We start from the raw sequence: 27,056 nt of genomic DNA, 5'->3' as shown, positions 1-27,056 counted from the left end.
AAGATTCAATCAGTCTATTTGTCCACTGTTTACTAAAGCTCCTTGCAAAACAGGAGCATATTACAAGCTGAGGCAGCAATGCACACACAAGAAAGAAGGAGCACAAGGAACAGTCACTTTTCCCAATTAAGAGAGCAAGGTAAGAGCCACAGAAAGCAGCTTTCCCAGTCACAGGTCTGTTTGAGCCTCCTGACAAATCAGCTTCTCCAGAAGCAAGCTTTACTAAACTCTTTTGGGGCTTGTCATTCCATATTCAGTGGCTGCTTATAGACATTTTAATATTTTGAGTGAAACTAGTTGATCTGCATTCGAGTTTTTCAGCTGGAGGGTGAAGGGGAAGCAGGGGACATAAACAGGCCCATTTGTTTCTGAGATCTTATGTTTCACTGATTTAAACCAGCTGAGGCTTTGAACTTCAAAACAACCTCATTTTGAAGATCACCTTGAGGCTCAACACACCAAGCCAAGTAGAAATAAAACTGGCACATACAATCTTTTTCACCTCAGCCTTCTGTCTGTTAGCATCATTATTTAAATGATAAACCTTCGTGGCTTGGAATTCATTTTGCTTTTGTATTTGTGATACGGTGTAAAATCTCCTGGCACTACATCAAATACATAACAGTAAGACTACAAAATCCAATTCTGAAATGTAGGATTATCCAAACTAAACACTAGTAAGAAATATGAAGACTTTGCTAATATGCCAGTACTTCTCTTTCAAAATTAAGTCAGGATTTCTGGAACATATGCATCAGTGCAAAAAATAATAATAATCCCCACAGATATATTTGACAGGCCTAAGTATCATCTGTTTTACCCAAGTCAGCCAACACAGACAAACCTTAAACCTCCTCATCTTACCTTTATAATTTGGAATGGGGACTTTGAAGGGTTTGGACAAAATACTGCGGATAAAAGCCTCCTAGGAATTCAGAAAGAAAACACATTTCAGAAGTCTGAAATCAGAGATTGCTCAAGAAAGCAAGTCCAGGACATTTCTTGAGAACTCAAGTTTTGCCAAGTACTCAGAGTCCCTCAATTTAATCTACTCAAGCTTCAACTCCAACTACTTTCAAGACTATCCAAAAGGAAAAAAGTAACAATTCAGCACAATTTCCTCCACCACTTCTGCTTTTCAAAACTATTTTCCTTTGGGTTTTCTAATACATGAAATTGATTTTTCATAGCTCCCATCTTCCTAAATCCACTGGCTTTATTCACTTCTTTAAAACTTATTGCTTCCCCCTGCCTTGGTAATTCAGTCAGGCAACTCATTTCCTGTAAAGGAGCTGGGTTACCACTGCAGGAACATCCATGCTGGATCAGCAAGCACTCAGCTAGTCCAGCATCTGGTCTCCAGCAGTGGAAGCCCAGAGAGAACTGGGCAGGCAGACAGCATTTGACCCACTGGGTGGAAAGCAACTCACATCCCTTCACCTGGGCCTCACATAACTCCCTCATTCAGGATTTCCACTACAGCAAGTTCTCCCACCACAGGTCCTTCAACATTAAAGGGCTGGAGCTGACAGAAAGCCTCTTCAAACGACTTTGTCTGCATGGCACTTCCATAACACCTCAGTCTGAAATGGGGCCTGGAGGCATTTGGACTTCCTTGCTGAGTGGTCTGTGTACCAGCAGCAACCCCACTCACGTGCTGACTGCTGTCCAGGCAGTGGGGTCTGTTGGTCAGCTGAGCCAAGGGTTTGCGGAAAGGCGATCTGTAGCATTCTCCACTCTCCGTCTCACCGGCTGCCTTCTGCCTCTTCCGACTCTGGAAAACAGAACCGGGGCCAAACACTTCAGGGGCAGCTGGGGAGAGCAGAAGATGCTCTGCAGTCACACTCAGTAAGCACCAAAGCACACAGACCATTGCCCAGGCAGCCAAGCAGCTCTGAGCGCACACAGCCAGCACTCACCCCTGCTGCCACACGACTCGCACAGCAAGGTCACGCACCCTGAAGTTTAACTTACACGAAGCTCAAAACATTCTCCTAGTTAAGAAAATAACTACCACTTTCTAACTTCTAAAAGAGCAAGTTTATCCACACTTAGATTTGCCTGGTTCCACCACCCAAAAAAATAAAAAAAATAGCAGAATTAAGAAAAGGAAGGGTCAGTAGCATGGAACAAACTACATCAAAGTCCCCAGAGGCTCCATGGCACCTGGTGTTATGCAGGTGCAAGGCCTCACACTGAACCCTACATTTCAAACACTTAGAAAAGCATGAAAATAAATAAGTTATTGAACTCTTTCCTGATTTAACACAGTCCTCTTCAGCATGAGGCACGGTTTCAAACACCTGCTGACACAGAAAAATGAATTTGACCAAGAAAACATTATGTGAGCTTCCTTAATCTGTATGATATAGAACATAACTGTAAATTAAGATTAGGGCTGGGATTCGTGTCATTATGAATGGCTAAACGAGGTCCTTACAGTCTCTTACAGATAATCGGTGAAACTGATCCTCCCATGTCCTGTTACAAAAATATGTAACATTCTGTCTTAAACAGCCTATTCCTAGTTGCCCAGTTAGCCTTCCTTTCACACAGCACTTGAAGCTCTCACAGGGTTAAGTTTTTCCATAACCACGAAGCACCGTCTGTACACAATGAAGTTCTTCCACCAACCACAACCCGATACACCAAGTTTTACGGCAGCGCAAACCGGGGGCGCGATGCCCAGAGGATGAGCAGGCTCGAGCACCGGGGAGTGACCTGGATGCAGCACCGCCCCGCATCCCCCTGCCCACGGCTGCGGGCTCACACAGGGCCACGTCCCGGGGCCCCTCGCTCACCGCCGGGGGCTGCCAGTCCTCCTCCTCCTCTTCCTCATCTTCATCGCCCGCCTTCCTCTTGGCCAGCTGGCTGGGGGCCAGGCTCCTCCTCTGGAATAGAGGCACAACACACACGGTGAGGGACTGGGAGATTCCTGGCACTGGCACTGGCACAGACCTAGACCTAGATCCAGATCCACACCCAAACCCAAACCCAGACCCAGACCCAGACCCCTGGCCTGGCCCGATCCACCCGCCCCCCTCCCCGCACCCACCATCGCCTCACGGGAGCGCGCGGACGCGGTAACGGCCCGCGCGCGCCGCTGGCGGGAAAACCGCCGGGCCGGCTCCGCCCCGCGCTCACAGGCGTGGCCAAGCGAGCGCCGAGCAGGACAGAGCCGCATCGATCCGCTCGGGGCTCGGCGGAGGGAGGGTATGACGAAGAAATACAATCCACTGCTTTTATATATATATATATATATATATATATATATATATATGTAGCGATTAGAGGACTTGAGAATTTCTGTGTCAAGTAGAGATGTTCAAAGGGGGACTGGAGAGGACAAGGAAGAAACAAAAGCTGAATTTTTTTCTGTCCAAGGAAAGGTCCTGCCGGGTCTGCTCCCCTCAAGCAGGAGCAGTGCTGGCCTACAGAAGCTGCGCCACGGAGTCAGGGTGTAAGACTGTATTGGAGAAATCAGTACAGGGGAATAAGCAATGGAGACATTTCTTTTGGCTCTTCAGCAGCTCGGGTGCCGGCAGGGAGGTGAAGGGAGCCATCTCCACACAAAGGTGTGAAGACGAGAGCAGAGGCGTGGCTGCAGTAGGAATTACAATAGCAGGAATTACAGCCCTGGCTGTTGTGATGGGCAGGCAGGTGACCCTTGGCGCCCAGAAAAGAGAAGTGCAGAGAGGGAAGCTGTCCCTTTACAATTTTGTCTCGATTTGGCACAATCTTAGGTTATTTTGTGAGCTTAGCCGTTCTGACAGGTCTGACATTACCTATACTGTGTATGACATTATGGCTGACCCAAAATCTCTGATTATGGGCCAGCATTGTTCTCTGCACCCATGGAAGAAAGACAAAATCCCTTTGGAGCTCCCTAAAGGGTATTTGTGAGGGTTCAGGGCGAAAAAGGAAACTCAGGGCAGCAGCAATTTCAGCGTAGATTTGTTTTCCTTCAAGAAAGAGAAGGGCAGGCTAGTCCTCAGGAAAGAGCGAGGCTGTTGCTGTTCCATGGATCACAGCTGACATGATAAATGAGGGCTGGTGCTCACCAAGCAATTTAAAGGACAGACGTTTTACAGGGCGCAAGACCGAAGCATTTCGAAGACACACAGCTAAATTATCCTTCTGGCTGCACAGGGAAAACCCCAGACAACTTGGTGAAAAGAGCCAAGTCCTCTGACACATGCAGTTAACTCTTCCATTGTCAGACAGGAAAGGCAACCTCCTCAGAATGAGATTCCCACCCAGCTTGTGGGGAAGAGGTGCCACTCACAGGCCTTGGAGCACATTCCCCAGAGCCTGAGGGTTCCTGGAGGCTTCAGTAGCTGACAGCATTAATAGATCTTGGAAAACCTGACAAATCTCCAGACATTGTCCATGGATCACCTTGGGGACAGGCAGGGAGTGAAACATGGCCTTTAGTGCAGTCCAGCAGAGCAAACATATTCAACCCCCTGCAGCTCTTGAAAGAACTTAATCTTTTCTTCCTCCTCCAAGGAGGAAAAGAAGAAAGAGGAAGATGGATTTCCCCTTTGTTGGTTGTTTCACTGGTTAACCTGGGAAATAAATGCAAGAACTTACGTATGCCACAGTTGCCCAGCTGACCTTCTTAAACATGAAGAAAGCACCTTTGGCACTGTCCCCAACTCACTATTTCACTATTCAGTTTATTAAACATCTACATTGATACAGTTATGTAACTTTAAAACATAAAGTAGAGTGAATATAAGACAAAGCCAAATTCTTGCATCTGTAGGACTTGAGGTGTAAGTGTGCATAGATTCCTTGCAGGCATTTTACACCCCCTAATATCTAGTGCCTTAACTTTACTTTTTTTCCCCTGTCTTTTTCAAGTCCATCCATTTGCCAGTATTTTATTCCCAAAGCACTTTCAGAGCTCCATGATGAATGTTAGATGTTGCAATTACTGGCTCACTGGGCAGAGAGTGGTTCTATGGGAAGGTAATTGGCTATTTTTCCTGGCATGAATTATATTCACAATAATAGCCTCCCTCTCTGTGGCTCTGAGAGCAGTTCTGCTGTGTGCTTTTTTTTCCCAGCAATGGGAACAGACACACTTTATGGCCCAGGCCAGGCTGGGTCAATAATAAAGGGAAGGGGAGGCAAAATTCCTGCTCCATGTAAAGCAACAGGAAAGATCTTAGTCATCTTACACCCAACACAGAACTGCTGTGGGTTCCATCCTGCAATGGCTTTTCTCTTCTAAGCATTCATGACAAATCCCAGAGGGAAATTTGGGGTGATGCCAATGTCTGAGTGCAGCCAGTCCCCTCATAAGGCAACCACACTGCAGGCCTGGGGCAAGGTGGACACGCAACAGAGACTTTGTTCACAAAAAAAACCTGGTCAAGAGTTCCAGCAGAAGGAAATATTTCATTCTTTCTCCAGAAGGGAGGATCAAAGGGCTTGCACAGAGCAACAGGAGCAGCCAGGGACCAGGTCAGCTCTTTCCAGGGCTGTGAGTTCCAGAACAGACACTGCTCAGCATTCTCTTTTCCACTTTCCTCTCCAAACCAGCACCTTCAGGCAGAGGTTAAGTTCTTCCCTCTTCCCCCTCTCTAATTACACAATTTACTCCTTTTCTACTGTAATCAGCTCCCATTTGTACAGCCCTGAGAGATCACAGGATAATCACCATGGGGAATAATCCTGTCATTTCCCTTGCTGTCTCTGCAGGATACTGAGTCCCTCCAGTACAAGCAAGGAGAGGGGAGGATGCCAAACATCTTCCTCAGGGACTATAGAATTAGGCAAAAAAAAGCAGTCCAAAAATATTTATTGTTTATATTGTTTGTCCACATCAAACAGAGCCTGTCTTCCAGTCACCACCATGGTGTGAGCTCATGGCACTCCCTGGGTGTCAACCACCACCCCATTTCCCTGGGACCACTGTTGCAATCAGACCCTGTGGATGCTCTGGCTCTCCACTGACAGCCCTGACTCGTGGGATCTCCCTTCTTTTACACACTCCTCATTTTTTAATTTTCATTTTAAGGCTCCTTCCTTTTCTGTGGAATGCAGACCTTCCCCAGTTCCCCACAGAAACTTTTAAGAAATGTTTTAAAAGAACTGGAGCCTCTTATCCAGTCCTTCACAGACAAGAGAACTTGTGATCTTTGTAGCAGGCAGAAAACAGCACAAGGGAGAGATAATGTAAGAAAATATCTCCTAATGGAAGGACTCCTCAGACCTTGTCCAACAGCTCCAGCCATTCTGCAATGGAAAGGTGAGGCAAAAATCTGTGATTATGACCAGAAGGGCAGAACTACAGCTTTAACAAAATTCATCAGTGCCACCTGGATCTTCTCAGGTGAAGCTCAGAAGGGACCAGAACTACAGGACGCACCAGCACAGCTTGACCATATTCACCTGAGAAAGTAATTGAATATCCTTCCAGTTAATTCCTTTGCAAACCACGAGAGGGAAACTGACTATGATCATCCCACTTTACTGCCAGCTGGAGTTGTGATCCCGTCTCATCACCACCTGAGACAGCTCATCTGCCCTTCCAACAGAGCCACTCACTGAGAGGGGAAACACTGAGTGCTTTGAAAATGTTAATTTCAGGGTGAAAAATCCTTTTCCTTTCTGGGGGCCAGGTGCCATTCTACATGCAGCCAGGTCACAGGCTGGAAGGAGACAGGAGATCGGCAGCAGAGATCCCAGCACTGCTGCTGCTCTTGGCACGTTTGCATGATTAGCACCCAAAAGAACACAGTCACGAGCCCAGAGCGATGTGAGTCAGGCGCTGATCCACATCCCACCCCCGGCCGTCTGGATGCTGAGCTGGCACAGCCTCCAGCTCTTACAGCTGTGCCTGGCAGGGAAGGGCTGAGGGGGCTGACCCTCATCCCCTCCATCACCCACTGCAACCTGAGCACACCCAGGGCACAGCTCTGTGTCCCTCGACAAAGTGGCAGAGCTGGGTGACTGAGTCACGCTGGGGGTCCTTCACCTTCAAACATTGCATATGAGGTTTCAGTTTCTTTTGGTTCATTTGACTGCTGTCCCTTTGCCTCCAGTGGTACCTAATCCTTATTACTATTAGAAAAGATGCTATTTCTTTAAAGCAGCAAAGGCAAAAGGAGCAGGGAAAAATCCTCCCAGGTGAGCTCTGAGCCCCAGAAATGCTGCAAGCTCACTTTCCTCCTCATGGGTTTGCTGCATCCCTCTCCAAATACCTCCTTGTCCCTGTGCTGGAAATCGAGGACAGAGATCTGCACACAATTCAGGCCATGGCTTGAGAGTCAAGAGATGGAGAAGGGACCAGTGGCACAGAGACAGGAGGAGAATGTGGGAGCAGTGGGATATCAGGAGGAGGGATGGCTTCCAGGTAATGCAACAACCTCCTCCAAAGGCAAAGCCCTGCGCTTTCTCCTTCTACATTGCTCCTGCATTCACTATTAATCACAGTCTCTGGCACTAATTTCACATTAATCAGCTAATTCCTCTTCAGGCTCCTGGCACTGTCTGAAAAGTACCCATAAACAGAGGCTTGCCCACCAAGTGATATCCCCCCACTCTGAGAAAAGCCATCAGCAGCTTGAGTACTTCAGGCATTTTCCCACTAATCAGGACTGCTTTCGGGAGCCAGCCCTTCATTCGAGAAAGGTAACCCCCACAGGGTATTTTCCCCTGCACCACCTTTGCATCTAATTTAATTCTTTTTTTGCCAGAATGTTTTTAAACATGCATAAGTCTGACTCAGCAACCCAAAATATTTCATTTGATGCAAAGCAAAATGTTCTATTTTGTTTACAAGCTAATTAGCCAGTCTTATCTCGCTCACCTTTATATGCACATGCAAGCCAACAGCACAACTGTGAATATGAGAAAGCCTGGATTTAGGAAACATCAGAGTCAAGCTATATTGGCACTTCCAAAAACACATCCCTCATTTCTTATGGGGAGGATGGGAGGCTGAAATGACTTCCCAAATTCAGCTTGATTTTGCAAATTGATTTAGCCCTGCTGAAGGTCCATTTTTGCAAGAAATTTACAATCAGTTACAATTTTCCTTGGCAAGCTCAGGCACTTAGAGAACACTCAGAGAGCTGCAGAGCAAATCCAAGAGCAGATCTCAGCCTCATGGACCATGGACAGCCCTGATCCTGCTGGGTCCTCAGCAGGTAACAAGGGATGTGTCACCTCTAACCATGTGGGACTGCTCTCCCTAACCCCTTTGTCTTTGGTTAGAGTCCTCCCTCTGGCACGAGGCATAATATTATTCTCTCTGCCCCTGATTAAATCTCAATATAAAAATAAAAGAAAATCTGGCTTTTATAAGTAATGGCTCAGGACAGAGGAAACATCATTTCAGTGGGGCAATTAGAGCAGTCTAATTAAACCCAAGTCTTCCGATCAGGCTCTGCTGATTAAGTGGGTTACAGGCACTCTGGATTATATTAACAAAATGAATCAGTTAATTATATGACAATCAATAAGAAGCAAAAAGTAGGACAAGCAATTTGCCTTTAAATGACCATCTAAATTCATCAACATGATATATGTTTGTAAGTGTTAAGGGAAGGGGCAGACATGACAGATCTCTTAGGCATTAAGACAATAATTTCTGATAGCTGCAATTCCTGAAAAGCAAAGAACGGACAGCATCTCCCTGAAAAAAAAAGATTGCTGTTTTATAATATCTTGCAAAACAAACAGGGCATCAGTGAACAAAGCTACTAGGGAAAAAATAAGAAAAAACACCATCAAACTTAGGGCTTTAATAAACTGAAAGTCTTAGTTTGTAGCTGTGAGCTCAAATGGTCAGCACAGCTTTGAACCAGAGACATTGTGGTCTTGAATGATTATCTGACTTAGAGCTCCCATCCAAATTGAAAACCTCAGTGAAGTGGGAGCTGGAAAATGACATTGTTAAAGAGGCAATTTTTGCCCTGGAAAGCTCACAGCTGAATGGAAAGACTAAAAAAAAAAATACAGGGGAAGAAGTATTTAGTGAAAAATACAGAACTATATGTTGTTCTCATTTTGCTGGGCTCAAAACAGGCAGACTGAGGGGTTTTTCAGCATTTGTAATGAAGGCTTTTAATCATTTGGGGTTTTTAAAAAAACAACAGAAAATGTTATCAAGATGGCTATGAGAGGTTCTCTCTGAAAGCAGGGTTTTCAGTCAAGCTAAAAAGCAATAACATTTTCAGGAAAAAAAAAATCAGTAAAAATGTCATAAAAAATGAAATGTCTGACAAGCACAACAATCTTTCCAGCCTTGAAAAAAGGGATTGGGTGTTTTATTTTTCACTTTCTGCTTTATGATTTCAGCTGGATGGGTAATGCAGAATCAGGAAGGTGACTTTCGCTTTACTGGAGATGGAGACCTCAGGACCAGAAGGATGAGTTTTACCCCAAACCATGCCCACAGTCACAGACTCATTTAGGTAAAGAGGAACCTCTGGCAGTCTCTGGTCTGACTTCATGTTCCAGTTTCCAAGGCCTAGCTTCCAAGATTAAATCAGTTTGCTCTGGGCATTTTCTGGTCAAGCTTTGAAGATCTCTGAGGATGGGCACGCCAACACTTTGTCCCACTCACACTAACTCAAGTTTTCAGCCTTTTGGTTCAGTGCCCTGGTGAAAAATGTCCTAATGCCTCTCAGTGCCCTGGGATTGTCATGGAGGGATATCTGGGATGTGCAGTGGCATCTACAGTCATGGGGGAAGTAGCCTCTGAAAGGAAGAGATGTGGGCCAGAACTTTTTGAAACCTTCTGTCCACAGCAGGGACATGAATAATTGAGTGTAGGTGCCTCCTTCCAAGGCAGCCGAGCTGGACACACTGAGCCCCACCACAACACAGACTTCAGCATGTACTCTAAACCTCTAGAACTTGCTTATCATCCTTGTTTTCTCCACCTGTATGAGAACGTTTATGAGTCTCTGCAGCTAAAAATAAAACTAAAAAGGAAAAACCTCAATGCCCTGGACTGCCAGGCAAGGAATTGGCTGTGATTGTGGGCAATCACTTGCCATCTTGCACAGGAAGTGGATCAAGCTACTGGGGGACAGCTCAAAGAAAACACTATAAAAAAACTGAAACTGCCAGGAAGCAGGGGAAAGAGGATTGCAGTGAGATGGCTTCGCTGTCTCAGCAGCAGGTTTTACTGACAGTAAGAGCTCCGGGCTCCTGGAATTGCTTTCCCAAATTCTCTCCAGCTGGCTGCCAAGTTAGAGCCTACAGAGAGTGAAGGCAAATACCTTTCATCTTTTTTAAGCTTTATTTTTGAAAGAAGCAGAATTATTCTGCTGTTCTCTTTTTTTTTTTTTTTTTTTTCCCCCTAATAACTTTTAAATCCTTTGGCTGCTTGCACCAAATTTTTCACAGGGGAACGAGGCATGCCATTCTGACAGGTCTGGAGTAAACAGGCAGCTGGGGAGAGGAGAAAGAAACTCTGCTAGTGCAAAATGCCTCTTGACAGTCACACCAGAGCATGAAACATCTCATTTACAGGACACCATGGACTCCAAGCAGAACTCAGCCTTCAGGAACAACTTCTTGGGAAATGGGCTGTGCTCAGATCAGCCCACATGTCTCCCAAGTAACTTGTCCTGCTTTTCAGCAGGGTTTTGCAGTTTGCTCTGAGCAATACCTGTGTGCAAGCAGCAATAATTTCTAGCATGGATGGATGTTGTGCTCAGGGTTCCTTCAGTCCTCAGCTGCTGGAGCCACCACATGTGCAGCTGTTAAAGAGCTTTGCTGCTGGAGTGTATCATCAGGCATAAACCATCAGATGTCACAGCATCCTTTCCCTCAACACTGCAATTCCGTGCCCAGTTTTGGGTACCCAGTCTCGGTGTGTCAGGAGGTGAGAAGCGACCAGCATTATCAAAGCCCTTGAAAATAGGAAGTGCAGAGGGAAACTGAAAAGGATATGATTTTTTTTAATCTCAGGAAAGAGGAATATGAGATCAGCCTGCAAATTTATAAGAAGTTCTTGCAAAGTAGGGCATCTTCTCTGTGATGAGAAGTAAGAAAGGAAAGTGTTAGGCTCCAGTTGCAGCTCAAGAGGATATGTATGGGTCAGAAATTAGGGAGAACCTTGTCTGGGTCAGAATGACCTTCCACCACTGCATTTTTTTAGAGCAGGCAGTACACCCTTCAGCTGGGTTTATGCTTTGGATGAAAGTGAGCCCTAGACCTCCCTCTTGACTTAATTTGTAGTTTTCCATAAGAAACGGTCATCTCTGAAGAGACGTCAGAGCAGCTTAATGCTCTGCTTGAAACAGATGGGCGGGATACAAATCTTAAAAGAGAGGATGTCATTTTTTCAGCTTGCCTGGTGTTCTCAGTGCTGCACAAAGCCCAAGGACAACTCCTGCCCCATTGCTAAATACAATAAGGATGCTGCAAATTCCAGGTTATCATTCATGCCTAAATGTCTTACAAGTATTCAGGAAAACCTTAGGACTTTCCTCCACACCACAACTAAACTATAGTGAATTGTCATTTTAAAAGCTCCACTGAATACATATTCGGTAAGAACTATGTGATTGTTGCCAATTTAAACTCAAATTACTATCCTGCTAAATAGTGGTCAGGATCTGGACATTGGCATTTCTGTCCAGGACATTTAGCTGTCTGCAGTAGATCAGCTTGAATTGCAAAACATCACACACACAGGAGGCACCTATCACACAGCCCCCAAATCTCTGCACTCGCAGGAGCACAGAAGCCACTGCACACATCCAGGATATGTGGGCAGTGCATATGAATGCTCATGCTGGACACTCCTGTTATAAATGCAAAGGCAATTTCGGGTTATATAAAAGAGAAAATTTATTATCAAACAATAATAAATTCGAACAAAGAGAAAAAACCACAATAAAATAAGCAGCGCAGCGCTGGGTGGACAGGGTCTATACGCAAGGTATAGATGCTCCCAAATCCACGCCTGAGAGTCCTTTGGCCTGGGTTTTTATAGGAAGTTTGTGTCCCGAGGCCAAATTCCAAGCAGGCACCCTTTGCTAAGAGGTTCTTGATTGTTTGAAGAATAGATTTCCTGGCACTGGAGAATAGAGTCAATAGACGTTGGGCAGAGGCTCCTCATATGTAAAGAGGTCCAGGATGTCTTTTTGATATCATTTTGGTCCGGGCCTTTAGGGTGGAGTGGTGGCACCCATCCTGGAGCCGATGGCTATCTCGGCTGGCTCCTCTTCCTTTGTCTAGTTTCTCCATTTCTCTAGCACAGGTGGTCAGGGCGGAGATGCTCGGTTCGGCGATATCTCGTCCGGGCCCGTTCTTTTGTTCGTTTGATGGCCCGTGTCCTGCCCATTCTTTCTGGGCTGATGTGCCTGCTTGCGATTGTTATCTGGGTGCTTGGCTGCAATCTGTTGCTTTGGAAGAGAAATCCTGCCTCGACTTGGAGGAGGATTTCTCAATCCATATTTTCATCATTTACAATCACATATACTTTATTTAAACCTTTTCTTTCGAATTTTTATTCATCCAATTCTTTATTACAGTCCCCCACTTAATAATTTGACTACATTAAAAATTCGTATTATTTTATTCAATCTTACAGAGGGATGAGTGTGAGATTAACCACATTCACTTTTCTCTCAGTCTGATATTTTGCTTTTAGGATTTAACTCGTCTTCATCTCTGGAGAAACAGAATACTTGGTCAAATTGTAAACATACCCGGTTAACTTCACTTTTTAACAAATCTAAAATTATTGGTTCATTATTGAAGGAAGCTTTTGTTTCATGTTTTAAATTTCTATCTTCTTAATACATTTTTCCACTTATAGTACACGTTTTCAAGTTCGCTTTATTGTAACATAGGATTGATTTTGAAATATGCTACAAAGGTGGATTGTCTTTTTCTTCTGATCTAGATGGTCTTATTACATTGACTATAAATTGAAATCGGAGGAATCCCTCCCACTTCTCTCTTGTACCTGAAGTGGGTAGTTTTGATCTTTTGTCTTTCAGGAGTTTGAAACTGCCCGTCTTTAAAACTTGCCTCTGAGTGGTAACATCAGACCTCCCCCTTTAATTTACAGATCTTATACTGAGTGCTGTTGGAAAAACACATCCCCTTTTGCAGTTCTGGAGGACAGTCAATCTTTCGTCCGGTTTCTGTGGCAGTCTGACACTGCTCACACTTCTCCAGGGACTCTCCCCCTGGAGGTACCTCGGGACTCATTCCCTCGGCCAAGCACACGGCTAGACTCAGGACTATCAGGATTCCCCACCATTGCATCCCTCTGCCTTGCCCTTCGCCCGTATAGGAACATACGGCGGGGATTATCATCTTCTCGGCAGCAGGGACTGTCTTCAGGGGCCCTGGTAGTCCTTAAGGCGTGCCCTTTTTTTTTTTTTTTTTGAAAGTAGCTCACCGAGACGATTTAGTTGGGTCTGTCCTACACAGTACTTTAAACTTTAATTGTTTTTCGGCCCTCGATTTCTAAAGCCTTGGCTTTGGAATCTAACTGGCCTCTTAACCCTTTTTGGAACAATAGGAACCACTCAGGAGAGTTTAGTTCCAAGGACCCCGCCCGGGTGGCAAGTGTTAAGAAACGGCTAGTCTCCTCCTGTTCTTTCTCTAGACACTTTGTGCACAATCCTTTAGGTTTGTACCCTCTTAAACAGTGGGCTACCCAAATCTGTTTACAATAAGCACACTCGAAGTGGATAAATGGAAAACAATTACAATCAGGATTAATACAACTTATCTGGTCGTCACTTGTCATTTGTGATGACGCCGGCGTTTGATTTTCAGCTCTCTCGGAGGTGTGGTGACTTTCCACTCGGAGGAGTTGTAATCTGTTACTTTTTTTCACTCGAGGTGAGTGTGTCCAGCCCCTTTCTGCAGTCCGGACAGCTGTGTCTGTGGTCAGGAGGACGAGAAACGGTCCTTCCCAGTGAGGGTTGAGGGGGAGCTCTTTCTAAGCTTTGATCAGGACTTTATCCCCAGGCTGCATTTGGTGTATGGCAAATCCCAGTGTTGTGCTTTGGGGAATCAGTCCTTTTTTCTGCAGATTGGTTAACAAAGCCGCTCGTTTTGCCTTTTTGTCTGCCAGGTTGTTACCTCGGGTGTGGAACTGCCATCCCGTTTGGTGTCCTTTTACATGGACAACTGATATTTCTTTTGGTTCTCTGACAGCCTGTAGAATTTGTCGAATGATTTCCCTATGGATTAACTCTTTTCTTTTCGTATTTATCAGACTTCTTTTTCTCAAATTTTCTTAAAAGTATGTACTACTTTAAAAGCATACCGCGAATTTGTATAGATGATCCCCCTCTTTCCTTTTAACCCCTGGAGGGCTCTCAGGAGAGCATAAAGCTCGCAAGCTTGTGCAGACCAGCTTGCTTTCAGGGGGCCTGATTTCACAATGCTTCCTGATATGCCATTCACTATAGCATATCCTGACTTTCTTTTTCTCTCAACAACTTTTGAGGATCCATCTATAAACTACTTTTCTCTTCTTTCTAACTCCTGATTTTCTAAATCTGGTCTAACTTTAGTTTGCAATTACACAGTTTCAATGCAATTGTGTAATAGTTTCTCTGTTGGTTCTCCAAACAGGAACTGCGCAGGATTCTGCACAGTAGTGGTTCTTAATTCTAAACCAGGCGAGCTGATTAAGATGGCTTTATATTTCAGAAGCCTCAAATCAGTCAACCACTTTTCTGCTTTTTGTTGTAAGATATTTCTTACATCATGTAGACTATCAAGGGAGCTCCGAAAGTTACCCTTTTTTTTTTTTTTTTTTTTTTTTTTTTTTTTTTTTTTTTTCTTACTAATAAATCCACTGTCACAATTGCTTGCAAACAAGTAGGCCAACCCCAACTAACCGGGTCTAAAAATTTTGAGAGAAACCTTATGGGCTTCTTTTTTCTGCCCACTCTTGGGTCAGAACTCTTTGTGCTGCTTGTCTATTCACATCTACGAATAATTGAAATTCTTATTGGTATCCGGTAAAGTTAGTACGGGGGCAGTTATGAGTGCATCCTTTAATTTCTGAAAATTAAATTCATTTTGCTCAGTCTATTTCAACTTATCAGTGTTTAACCTTTCATACAGAAATTTTACTTTTTCACTAAATCCTTTAATTCATTGTTTGCAATATCCCAGGAGCCCCAAAAATTGTCTTATCTGTCTTTTTTGTTTTTGGGGCAGGGAGTGCAAGAATCCCTGCTACTCTCTCAGGGTCTAATTTCTTTTTCCCTTGAGATATCCAATGACCAAGGTATTTTACTTCGGGCTCTGTGAATTGCAATTTGGATTTAGATACTTTTAACCCCTTCTGTCTCAAGAAATTCAGTAAAGAAATCGTGCTTTTCTTCACCTTTTCTTCCGTCGTTCCGGCAATTAACAAGTCATCTACATATTGTAACAATTTTGTCCCCTCCTCTGGAATGAATTGGGTGAGTAGTTGTTCCAGAGCCTGTCCGAACAGATTTGGGGATTCTACAAACCCCTGTGGGAGGACCGTCCATCTCAGCTGTTGCTTTCGGTTTGTGTCCGGGTCCTCCCACTGAAAGGCGAAGAAATTTCTACTCTTTTCATCTACAGGGCAAGTTCAAAAGCATCTTTTAAATCGATTACACTATACCATACATCTTTAGGTGAGAGCCTGTTCAGTAAAGTGTAAGGACTGGCCACCACCAGGAATCTGGTTCGGGTTCTAACATTTACAGCTCTGAGGTCCTGAACTAATCGTAAACTGCTATCTGTTTTTCTTACAGCCAGGATGGGGGTGTTATGCTGAGACATACAGGGTTTCAGGGTACCCCTTTAAGGAGGTCGTCAATTACTTGTTTTAATCCCCTTCTCCCTCCCATCGGGATGGGATATTGTTTGATCCTTATAGGGTCTTCAGGGTCCTCGTTTTCTATTTTAATAGGCTTGATATCTAATTTCCCTATTTCTCCTTTTGAGTGCCACACTCTAGGGTTAATTTCTTCTTCGTCTTTGGGAGTCAGTTTGAATATTTTTACTACTAATTCAGAGTTTTTAACAACGATATTAATTCTTAATGCAACAATCATGTCTCTTCTTAATAAATTATAATCTGCTTTTTCTACAAGCAATAAATTTCTTAAACAAATTTTATTTTCCGATTCTATTCCTACATCTCTATTACAGATACTTTGAAAGGATCCCCCTTGATTCTAATTACAAAAACTTTTTCTTTGCTTGTCACACACCCCTCTGGCAATTTCTGCAGAGTACCTCTCTGTTCCAGTGTCCACTAAAAAGCTTACTTCCTGCCATTGGGGACTCACTTTTAATTTTATCAAGGGCTCCTTGGATGTTCTTGTCCCCAAATTAAAGAGCCCCTGACAGCCCTAATCTTCTTGAAAAATCTTTTCATTTTTTTTTTTTTTTTTTTTCTTTGCCTGCAATCCTGCTGAATGTGTCTTACTTTCTTACAGTAGTAACATTTGGGGAGCTCTCTCTGTGGGGTAGGGGCTGCCTTGTGAGTGCTTTTCTGTTTTCTAGGTAGTGTTTTAAACTTACCTTGTGTTTGTTCTTGCTTTTGGACTTCTTTGACCGCAGCTACCAAAACCTTAGCTTACAATCTCTGTTTTTCATCCTCCCTTCTCATATATACTTTTTGAGCTTCCCTCAGAAGCTCTTGGAGGCTTTTATCTTGTTACCTGTCAATATTTTCTAATTTCCTCCTAATGTCTTCTCAGGATTTGGCAACAAATTGTGTTTTTAGTAAGACCTCCCCCACGGGAGAGTTCGGGTCAGTTCCAGAGTAGATCTGAAAACTTCGCCGTAACCTCTCTACTCATTCCGTGGGCGATTTCTCCCTCCCTTGGCATTCCCCGAACACTTTACTAATGTTTTGACCTCGGGGAACTGCCTCTCTTATTCCCTGAACAATCATGTTTCTTAAATCCACCATGCTCTGCCTGCCCTCCTCCCTGGGCATTCCAGCTCGGGCTCACGCTAGGCCATTTCTGGTCACCTGGTGTCCCCTGTGGACTGCGTCGGTCCCAGTCTCTGATACCGGCTTGTTTAATCATTTCTCTTTCCTCTTGATTAAACAGGCGATCTCAGGATGGCTATAAGATCATCGTATGTGTAAATACTACTTCCTAAAAAGTTATCCAGCTTTTCAGCCACACCAAAGGATCGTCTAACAATCGCCCCATCTCCTTTTTAAACGCTCGCACATCCCCGGAGTTAAGGGGAACATTCACAAATCCAATCACTCCCGGGGCTGTCGGTACTTCCCTGAGAGGGAACAACCGGTGCTCATTCTCACTGCTCTCTCCCCCCTCCTCGCCCATCATTTTTGCTTTCAAACGAGTTCTACTTGCAGGAGGGGAACTGAGGTTTGTGGGGGTTTTCCCTTTTGTTGATTGTGGGAACTCCCCTGCCACCCGGTTACCGGTAGGGACCCCTTCAGTTAAGTGTGAGGGTCCCGGCTGTGGCGGCCGGACCGGCAAGGACGGATAGAGCTGTCCCCAGCCTTGTGCCGGAGAAACCTCTGAAGAGACTCCTGTGGTTATGGTGTTTGCAGGCGGGGAAAGGGGAAGGGCTGCTGGCATCGCTGCCAGCACCGAGTCTCCCGCTTGAGACACATGCATCTCAGTGGGTTGGTCTCGGGGGCCCGAAGGTGCTGAAGGCACCACTTGATCTGGGGACGACGGCCCAGCCAGTCCATGGTACGGGGGAGGTAAGTGGTCAAGGGGTTCCCAAGATTCAGTTTTCGACTCACGTTTTTCTTTTTGTTTCATTGGGAACAGCTCTACCCTGGCGTTTAACCAGAGCTTAGCATATTCCTTCTCCTCGGGGTCCGAGGGGTCCTTGTTCTCCACATAGGAGAACAACTTATTACAGGTCTATTTTTTCAGATGTGCCTAACACTGGCTAAGTAAGGTGACTTCTCAACTCCTGTCTTCCCCAAACTTCTATACAATAATGTATTAATTTTTCTTTCGATTTCCCTTTCCTCAGGGGACAATCTTCCCAGTGTTTTAACATTTACTTCAAGGGACTTTCCAGCGGGATGTCTGGTGATCTCTCCTCCGGATTGGAGGGATTTTTCCCTGTGCTCTTCCTTTGTAGCTTACTTTTTCTCTGCTCTATACTTCGCAAATATACTCGTTACACGTCCACCTTTCAAATGTGCCCACCACAGGCTAAGTGAGGTGGTTTCTCAGTTCTTGCCCTCCCCAGACCTCGGCACAATACCAGATCATTTTTGCCTTAGATTTCTTTTTTTCTCTCAGGGCAATTTTCCCAATATTTTAACATCCATCCCAAGGGACTTTCCGGTGGGATGTCTAGTGATCCCTTCTCTCTCTCAGAGGGACCCTTTTCATTACCCTTTTTCTGCATCTTACTTTTTCTTTGTCTCATATTGAAAAATATCTTACCTTTCTTGCGTTGTGTTCGTTCCGCCTTTACCAGATGAATCAAAGTCTTTGCTAATACTCACCTCGCAGTTAGCTGTACTGGAGTCTCTTGTATTCAGCACTTCGATTCTCTCTTGGACCTTTGCCTAGGCCCGCTGACTGAAAGGGTTTACTAATTCCCGAGCTCGACAGGACGTCCTCTTCCCCTTTCAGCCTCCTGTGATCGGTCCCCCAGGACCTCCTTCGTCCCAGGTTTTTACAATCGTGTAAAGAGAGACCTTTCTCACACCGAATCGCTTCCTTCTTGGCCGGCCAATTCCCTCGCGGGAGGATGGAACCGCGACCTTGAAGTCCGCACTCGCTCCGTGATCAGATCACGTCTCACACAATCGCCCAATCACCAGCTCAACCTCACAATACTTACAGCTATTTTCCTGCGAGGGTGTCTTCGTGCACAGATGACTTTTTATGAGCTACCAAGCCGCGGCTTTCTCGAAGGCTCCTTGCCTTCCCGAGCTCTCTGGATCCTTTCTCCCTTTTTATTGTGGTTTTTCCTTAGCCTAAATTTGGTTCGGATATAGGAATGTGCTGCGGAGGTTCTCGGCTCACCAGGCCGCTAAAATCAGCGGGGGTACCCGTCCTGGGTAGCGAGATTCTCCTGCAATTTCTCTTATCCGAGTCACGGCACCAATCTGTTATAAATGCAAAGGCAATTTCGGGTTATATAAAAGAGAAAATTTATTATCAAACAATAATAAATTCGAACAAAGAGAAAAAACCACAATAAAATAAGCAGCGCAGCGCTGGGTGGACAGGGTCTATACGCAAGGTATAGATGCTCCCAAATCCACACCTGAGAGTCCTTTGGCCTGGGTTTTTATAGGAAGTTTGTGTCCCGAGGCCAAATTCCAAGCAGGCACCCTTTGCTAAGAGGTTCTTGATTGTTTGAAGAATAGATTTCCTGGCACTGGAGAATAGAGTCAATAGACGTTGGGCAGAGGCTCCTCATATGTAAAGAGGTCCAGGATGTCTTTTTGATATCATTTTGGTCCGGGCCTTTAGGGTGGAGTGGTGGCACCCATCCTGGAGCCGATGGCTATCTCGGCTGGCTCCTCTTCCTTTGTCTAGTTTCTCCATTTCTCTAGCACAGGTGGTCAGGGCGGAGATGCTCGGTTCGGCGATATCTCGTCCGGGCCCGTTCTTTTGTTCGTTTGATGGCCCGTGTCCTGCCCATTCTTTCTGGGCTGATGTGCCTGCTTGCGATTGTTATCTGGGTGCTTGGCTGCAATCTGTTGCTTTGGAAGAGAAATCCTGCCTCGACTTGGAGGAGGATTTCTCAATCCATATTTTCATCATTTACAATCACATATACTTTATTTAAACCTTTTCTTTCGAATTTTTATTCATCCAATTCTTTATTACACTCCTGATGCCCCTCTGAAGATTAGGAAGAAAGCTTTTCCCCTTCAAAGGCCACTTACTAACTTGTTCTCTTGGAGGGTCTCTTTGAAGGCGCCAGGGCTCTGATTGTGCCACACACAGTCTCATCAGCAAACCTGGCACGTCTCTGTGCAGGAAAGGAAATAAAAACCAACTTGATCACTTGCCTTTTACCTTAACCAAGCCTTCCTTGATCTCACAAAACCCAGGGTGCTTGGAGTACAGAGGCACAAGTTCAAAGAGACAGCAAGAAGTTAATCTAAAAGCAAAAGGTGCTCTTCAGGCAGGTGGGAAGAAGTAATTAGAAAGCACAGCTATTCCAAAGCTTCGATAAATGACATCAAGGCAGCCATTATACACTCACTAAAGCATGAGGGTCCTTCACTCTTGTCAATCAAGGAAAAAAAATGCACAAAACTGTTGACATATGGGCCAGACTGCAAAGGCAGGAGCTCTATGGCTCCTCATCACCCTGCTCTGCTTGAGGCAGAGACTCTGCAGGAAACAAGCAGCATCAGGAGGCCTGCACCTTTCAAGACTTTTATTTAGTTTAGTTGTGCTTCTCCTATCCCCTCCACCATCAATATTTACTCTGCTCCATGAGTTCTGTGGAGCTCCATGAGGTTCAGCTTTCCATGGGCAATGTCCCATTTGTTGTTACCCATCAAGATGTGCTGTTTTTTCACCTGAGCATTTTAGTTAATATTTCATTCAGAAGCTGTAGCCTGTCCCACTCTGAAGCCTGGTAGCAAATCAAAGGGCACTTATACATCTGAGACTCCCAGCCCCAGGCAAATGTAAGCCTGAATTCAGGATCCTGTTGCTTCAAAACTGCAGTTGCAGAGGGAAATTCCTTCTTCCATCTCTAGCTCCTTGCCTGTAAAACACAGCTGATCACTGCCAGCTTTTGTCTGTGTAGGCTGTGAGCTCTTGGGGGTTGTCCAAGGACACTGCAGGCCAGCAGCCCCTCTGTCAGACAACATGAGCTCAACACAGGCAGGTTGGCAGAGAGAGATTGCATCTTTTATCAGAAAAATTGATTCACAAAAGCCAAGAGGAGCAGTTTTCTCTCTGTGAGCAACATCAATACACACATATGGATCCACAGTTAGTGTTTTTCCAAAGCATTTCACCGCCCCTTTCCAACATCCCTTTCTGTCCCTGACTGACATTCAGACAACTGCTTCCCAACCCAAGCTTTTCACACCCCACAGCTAGGCCTGAATCCCACATGGCAGTGATGCAGACCCAAACCCTCTGTTCTACACCAGATGTGTGCCAGCTGCAGCAGAGCAGCACGAGCTGCCATCCTCTGCTCAGCTGCCTCTGGCTGAAGGAGCAGGCGGAGGTTGTGGTACCCAGCTGCTGCCAAAGGGAAGCGGTGCCACTGGGCAGCACAGCACATCCCTTCTGCAGGCCAGCAGCTCCTCCCTCCTTCTCCCCCAGGCCCAGGAGGCCACATTAAACAACATGATGCTGCTTCTGGTCCTCAAGGGCTCAGGGAATTGCCTGGACACTGAGTCCTGCTGGACTTGGGAAGGTGCCCACGTGAGTCTGTGATTCCACCTTCTGCTGTCAGCTCTGCTCACAGGCAGATCCCTCTAAGCCACCCAAGGCCCTGTGGAGCTGGGGCTGCCAGCAGCAGTAGGAGCCCTTTCCCATGCTGTAAGCACTGATCCCTCCTAAAACCTGAAGTGATCACATTAATCAGTTTGCTTCGAAGTAGGCCATGTGAAATGTGTTTGAGCCTGGCTGATAAAATGGGGAGAGGAAGAAGTGCAAGGAGATTAGAAAGGAATCGTGCTTAATTTGGGAACATCTCTGAAGATTTATTCCAAAGCATGAAAGCCATGGAGAATGCTCCCGCCCAGAGATTAAAGATGCTGTGACTCACATCTCTGAGGCCTGACAATAGCTTATTCAGAAGAGCTGCCTGTAGCCACGAGACAGAGGATACAGTTTTCCTAAGGCATTTCAATTTTCAAGAGGAAAAAGAAGATTAGACTTCATTAATTTCACCAAATAACATGAGACACCATCGGCCCCATCTCTCCTAAATGGTCTGTGGATCTCTAAGGTTTTGTCACCCTGAGAAAAACCAGAGCCACCAGTTGGAGATGACTTCCACCTTCTGGTATTTCCTATTGCATTTGGCCTCCAAACAAAAGCAGAAAGAAGAAGCCAGTGCAAGGCCCTTGCCACTCATGGAAGGAATGCAGCAACCATTGCTTGCTTACATCTCCTTCTTTCACAGAAATCAAATCCAGGGGCCAAAGGTGTTCAGCTGTTCTGTCATGTTCTACCTGTTGCACATCCAGCTGTGAGGATCACACAGCTCCTGAGCAGGTGTCCCCGTTCTGTGGAGTGGCCCTCTAAACACTGGCTGAGTGGATGGTGCCAGGACCTCAGCATCTCTGCCCACACACTCATGATGGTCCCACTGTCCCTGCCAACTCCAGGTGAGCCTTCAAAGGAAAGGTGGCACCTGCAAGAGGGTGTGTGTAGGAGTTAGTCTTGTGGTTTCTGCTTTGCTTCTCTCATTAGGTGCAGAAGGGAAGGGGATGGTGAGTTTGGGAGAGGGGAGATGGCAGGCATAGGGAAGAGTGGCAGAGCACTGCGTTGCTGGGGCACAAGAGGTTCCTCTGCATCGCTGTGCAGCAGATCATCTTTGGTACAGCATTACAGATGGTCCTTGCTGAGTAGCTGCCACTGCTGCTCCTTGTTCTGTTCTTCAAGATAGCAGGAGCAGAGACAAGCCCAGCCCCATAAGGGGCTTTGCAGACTTTGTTTTGATCTTCCTGCTGATGGGGAAGGACAGGCAGAGTCTGCTGAGCCTAAAAGGCTGTGTACCAGCTTTAGGCATGCAGGTAATTGTACTCATCTCCCATATATCATCCTGGGAATAGCAGCCTCTCTTGCCAGATCTAATGCCTTTTATGCCATTTCTTTTGTGGAACCAGCTTGAAATAGATTTTGAAACAGAAGCAAGAGGCTGTATCAGTTTTCCCCTTGGAGGTGTGACAGCCTGCCTGCTTTCTGCCAGGTTAGGTTATTTCTGTTCTCTGCTGTATGTGTGTGTGTTCCCCTGGCTCTGTTCATTGAGACAGGGAAAAGGATCCCATCTTCCCCAAGATAGGCTGGTGGGGACATCATGACTGATGACATGACATAGCAGAATGACAGCCAGCCCCTCACTTCACACTGTGTCCATCTCCTGCATTTTGTTTGACAGGAGAAGGGTCCAAGGCAGAGATCTGAGGGACATCTATTCTCTACAGCTTATTCACACCTTTCCAAATCCATCTGCCAAGCTGTGGAAGAAAAGTGAGCTGAAGGGCTAATGCACAAGGTTGCCTTACCTGTGGCAAGAAGATGCCATCAAAAGGCATTCCCATATTTCTAAGCAGTGCAAGGTCATAGGATTGCTTCTTTATGTCTATTTTTTTGAGATTTCTGCTTGAGAATTTGTCTCTCTAACTCAAACCTGTAGCACCAAGAACATGGAAAGAGGTGAAAGCCATGCCACCAGTGCCCCTCTTCTTCTGTAGCTGTGCAGCAACATTACAATCTTCTGACTGGAGATGGAGTTGCAGAAGAAAACTCAAAATCAGAAAGAGTGTGGAACTGTTTCTTTTTTTTTTTTTTCCCAGCTCTTTCCAAAGCTTTCAGTTTAAATATTAACAAAGCAGTCAAGATTTCCCCCATTCTTAAGCAAAAATCTTCTAGCACCATCTGTTCTTGAAGATTCCTATTAACAGCACAGTGTCACTGAGCAAATGCAGCTGGTCCAGTGGCAGTCAGAGACACTGCCAGCTGGTGTAGACCTTGTGTGAAGATCCTCTCAACCACAGCCAGAGCCCAGGCAGGACTGGGGGAGCCTTTACAAGGCTATTCCATCCTCCTAAGCGAGTCTGAACATGTGTTTGTTTGACCTTCCCTTTAAGACCTCCTCAGAATGACACAGTTGCAGAATGGTTGAGACTGACAGGGACTGAAGGTCAGCTTGTCTGCATGGCTCAGGCAGGGCCAGCTGAAGCTGTTTGCCCAGGACCATGTCCAGTCAACTTTTGAATATCTCCAAGGATGGAGACTCTCCTCTGGGCAGCCTGTACCAGTGCTGAACCACCAGAGCGTACTGGTGGTGCCTGGGGCAGTTCCTCAGGCACAGGACTTTTTACTCTTGCTGAACCTCATGAGGTTCCTGTCAGCCTATTTCTCCAGCATGTCAAAGTCCCTCTCAGCTCAACCCTCGGTTGTATCAGGGTATATTGGGGGTATGACTCCTGCTGGTCTTGTATGATCAGCAAACTCACTGGGGATACACTCTCATGCCATCGTCCACACTGGTAATGAAGATGTTGAACAGGATTGGGTCCAGTACTGAGCCCTGGGACACATTGTTACCTACTGGACTCCAACCAGACCTTGTGCTGATGATGACCACCCCCTGGAATGGCCCTCCAGACAGTTTTCAGTGCATTTCACTCTCTGTTCAACACAGAGATCTTGTTTTTGTCTGCAAATCTGTTATTATGCTTCACTATTCTCCCTCCTGGCACTTTTTCCTTCCTCAATGCCTTTTGAAGGTGACTTTCAAACAGTGCCTCCTTGCACCTGGCTAAGCATTGGTGCCACATGCAGGGGCAGGTGGGAGAGATGCTGCTCTTCAAAATATGCTCTGTCACTGGAGTGGCCCTGGTTTGTAGCACATCCAGCAATGTTTCATGTCTGTGCATCTGAGCCTCTTGTTTTCAGATTACTCCGGGGCTGGTTTTATTAGTGGTTGATTGAGTGGTCTCAGCATGGCTCTTGTGGAATACCCACATTTTCCACTCACCATGGAGCAGATGGAAATGTTCTCAGTGAGACACTCATGCATGTGCATTATCTACAGAGGAAATATCCACATCTCGGGTCTTATTGCTGCTGCCAACAATGCCCCCTGTCAGCTTCTGGGGAAATTTGACTGATATTTATTTGGGCACTATCAGAACAAAGCACTGGAAGAAAATTCTCCAAGTCATGTAAAAATGCCATTGATTCTCCTGGTAGAAAATCTTCAAATGCTGTAAATACCATATTGAAATTGGGGTTTTTTGTTGCTGTGTGTTGAAATCTTGACAAAAACCTTGCAAAAAAAAGTTCCTTATGAATGTTTTGACCACCATTTCAAAAAGAGTGTGATTAATAAACACAATGGCCTTTTTTTTTTTCTTTTTCACTTGAGCAGGTCTTTATACCTGCTGGAGTCTTCTGGGTGGGCAAGATTAAGGTATGAAAGACTTCAGGAAGCAAAACCACCAACAGATCTGGAAAAGATAGAGCATTAAAAGGGGCACCAGACACCCCCATTCTGGGGTATTCTGGAACTGACATTAAGCCATTTTTATGCTGCCCAGGGGTTATATGGCTAAAAAAGGACATACAAAGCAGTCCCATGATTGGAGTTGTAATTTTGTCACCCTCATGTTAGGAGGATCAAGGGAGCAAGGAAACAAGTGGAACTGTGCTCTCAGCAGTTGGAAATGGATGATGTGGCTGATGCACCTGCACAGCACATTCAGATTTCTATGTATGGCTGAGTGAATGATGACCCTGCATATTCCTCCTTGGCTGCAGTACAACAAACCATCTTTTCTCTCCCACCTACCATTCTTAATTATTGTTGGTTTGGGATTTTTAATGTTAAAAAGAGTCATGCTTTTCTTCAGTCATGTCCATTCTCTAACCATTGTCCTGGATCCAGATTGTCCCTCCCCTGACCACAAATATCCTACAGCCAAAACTCCAATGTTCTCAACAAAACACAAAAGGTATAAATGTTTCATATTAGTAGAAACTGAGTTTTTCTTGATCCCTCACATGTAGACGCAGGTTTCTATAAATTCTATCCTGAATCCTGTGAAATGCTGAGTGGCAGAAACAGTGAGGCACCAGGCTCAGGCCATGCTTACATTGATTAGCTGAGCCCCAGCTGATGTGTGGATGTTTTATGCTTTGTTCACTAATGTACCTTCAGCAGCACTAATAAAATTTCCTTTGAACAAGCAGGAACAGGTGATCACACAATTATGTGTGTCTTGTCTGTCTGGATGATTCAGCCTCATGTTGTTGTCATAGCAGCATGTCCCCATCGTGGGCTTGCACATCGAGGTAGGTCTGGTTTGCAATTTCCAAATAATAAACAAAGCCTGGTGCCCTGATTTGATAGAAGAGAATTTGTTGTGTTGTTGGGACTGAGACTGTGGGAGGAAAAGTGGAACTGATTGTCAACACCCTTGGGACACCCCTGTAAGGATTTCCAAGGATGCAAACTCAGCTCCAACTGGGACACAGTACCAGGCTGAGACAGTGCATGGGAAGAAGTTAAGTGAGTGTCACACACACCTCCTGAGAGCCAGCAGGTCCAGGGGGTCACAGAGAGAGTACCTCTGCTAGGCAAGTCTCTTGTTACTGCTTTTGAAGGAGCAGCTCTGCTTGCAGCTGATCCTTGCAAGTTTAAAGAGACAAACACAGAGGCAGATTCTCAGTCAGCATGGATCACCATCTGACTAACGCAACTTGTTTCATACAGAGCGAGCCTGAGCGACTGCAAGTCCATTTGAGGTTGATTTTAACCAGTTGTGGTTTGGGGTATGTGTTCAAACACCACAAAAAGCCAACACACTTGCACACAGATGGGTAAGGAAGAGGAGAGTGGAGATCCTGAAAGAAGCCTGCCTAGGACCAGTCTGAGTGCCACTAATTTTCCTTCTGTTTTTTTTCCTCTGCCAGACAGAGCACAACATGATTCAAGTGCCTAAGGAAATATTCAATCATACTGAGAGAGAGAGGAAGCTACAAAATGGGATGGGATTGCTCTGCAATGCTGTGACCCGTGTGCACCCAGAGCTCTGCCTCAAATTGGAAGAAAAGTGCCAATTAATCTGACACTGAGGAAGGCATAGACAACAAAACCATTTCATGTCTGCTCATTTCCCCCCATGACATGTAGTCCTCTCCACCTTGCTAATTGGAGAAAGCTTGCTAACAGCAATCTGATGTGGGTTTAATTAAATATCTTTTGAATGCCTCTGAGCGGTGGGAAAAGCTGGTGGAGTCATTCCAAGTCTGACACACTTAGGAAGGGCTTCAAATCTGGAGCTTGTGGCTTCATCGATGAGCAAATGCAGAGGCTGTGGGAGCACTGGAGGATCTCTAACTACAGGCTGACAACATCTGGCTGCAAAAAGCAGGATCTTCCATATC

The 27,056-nt window shown here is 45.4% G+C and overlaps 1 protein-coding gene and 1 long non-coding RNA gene across 3 annotated transcripts in view; one reads left to right on the top strand and one right to left on the bottom strand.

The window, feature by feature from the left end:
* Positions 1 to 27,056, bottom strand: part of RAD54L (RAD54 like) — a 57,098-nt gene that overhangs the window by 14,750 nt on the left and 15,292 nt on the right. The window contains exons 1-4 of one of the 2 annotated variants that reach the window (XM_023932485.2): positions 3,056 to 3,232; positions 2,802 to 2,891; positions 1,655 to 1,774; positions 865 to 925 (exon numbers count right to left, since the gene is read on the bottom strand). In XM_023932485.2, the coding sequence (XP_023788253.2) occupies positions 865 to 925; positions 1,655 to 1,774; positions 2,802 to 2,891; positions 3,056 to 3,184 (400 nt within the window). In that variant the 5' untranslated portion in view covers positions 3,185 to 3,232. Of the gene's footprint in view, positions 1 to 864; positions 926 to 1,654; positions 1,775 to 2,801; positions 2,892 to 3,055; positions 3,233 to 27,056 lie in introns of those variants that run through there. The other variant, XM_023932484.2, reaches the window with a different exon arrangement.
* On the top strand, positions 4,262 to 9,711 carry LOC147651720 (uncharacterized). The gene is made up of 3 exons (XR_015273797.1): positions 4,262 to 7,366; positions 7,490 to 7,644; positions 9,316 to 9,711. It is a non-coding gene; the product is annotated as an uncharacterized LOC147651720 (long non-coding RNA).

Source organism: Cyanistes caeruleus, chromosome 9, assembly GCF_971803275.1.
Source record: "Cyanistes caeruleus chromosome 9, bCyaCae1.hap1.1, whole genome shotgun sequence".
In the NCBI taxonomy this organism is placed as follows: Eukaryota; Metazoa; Chordata; class Aves; order Passeriformes; family Paridae; genus Cyanistes; species Cyanistes caeruleus.
Note: the sequence above shows the minus strand (reverse complement) of the source record. Positions and strands in the feature narration are given on the sequence as shown.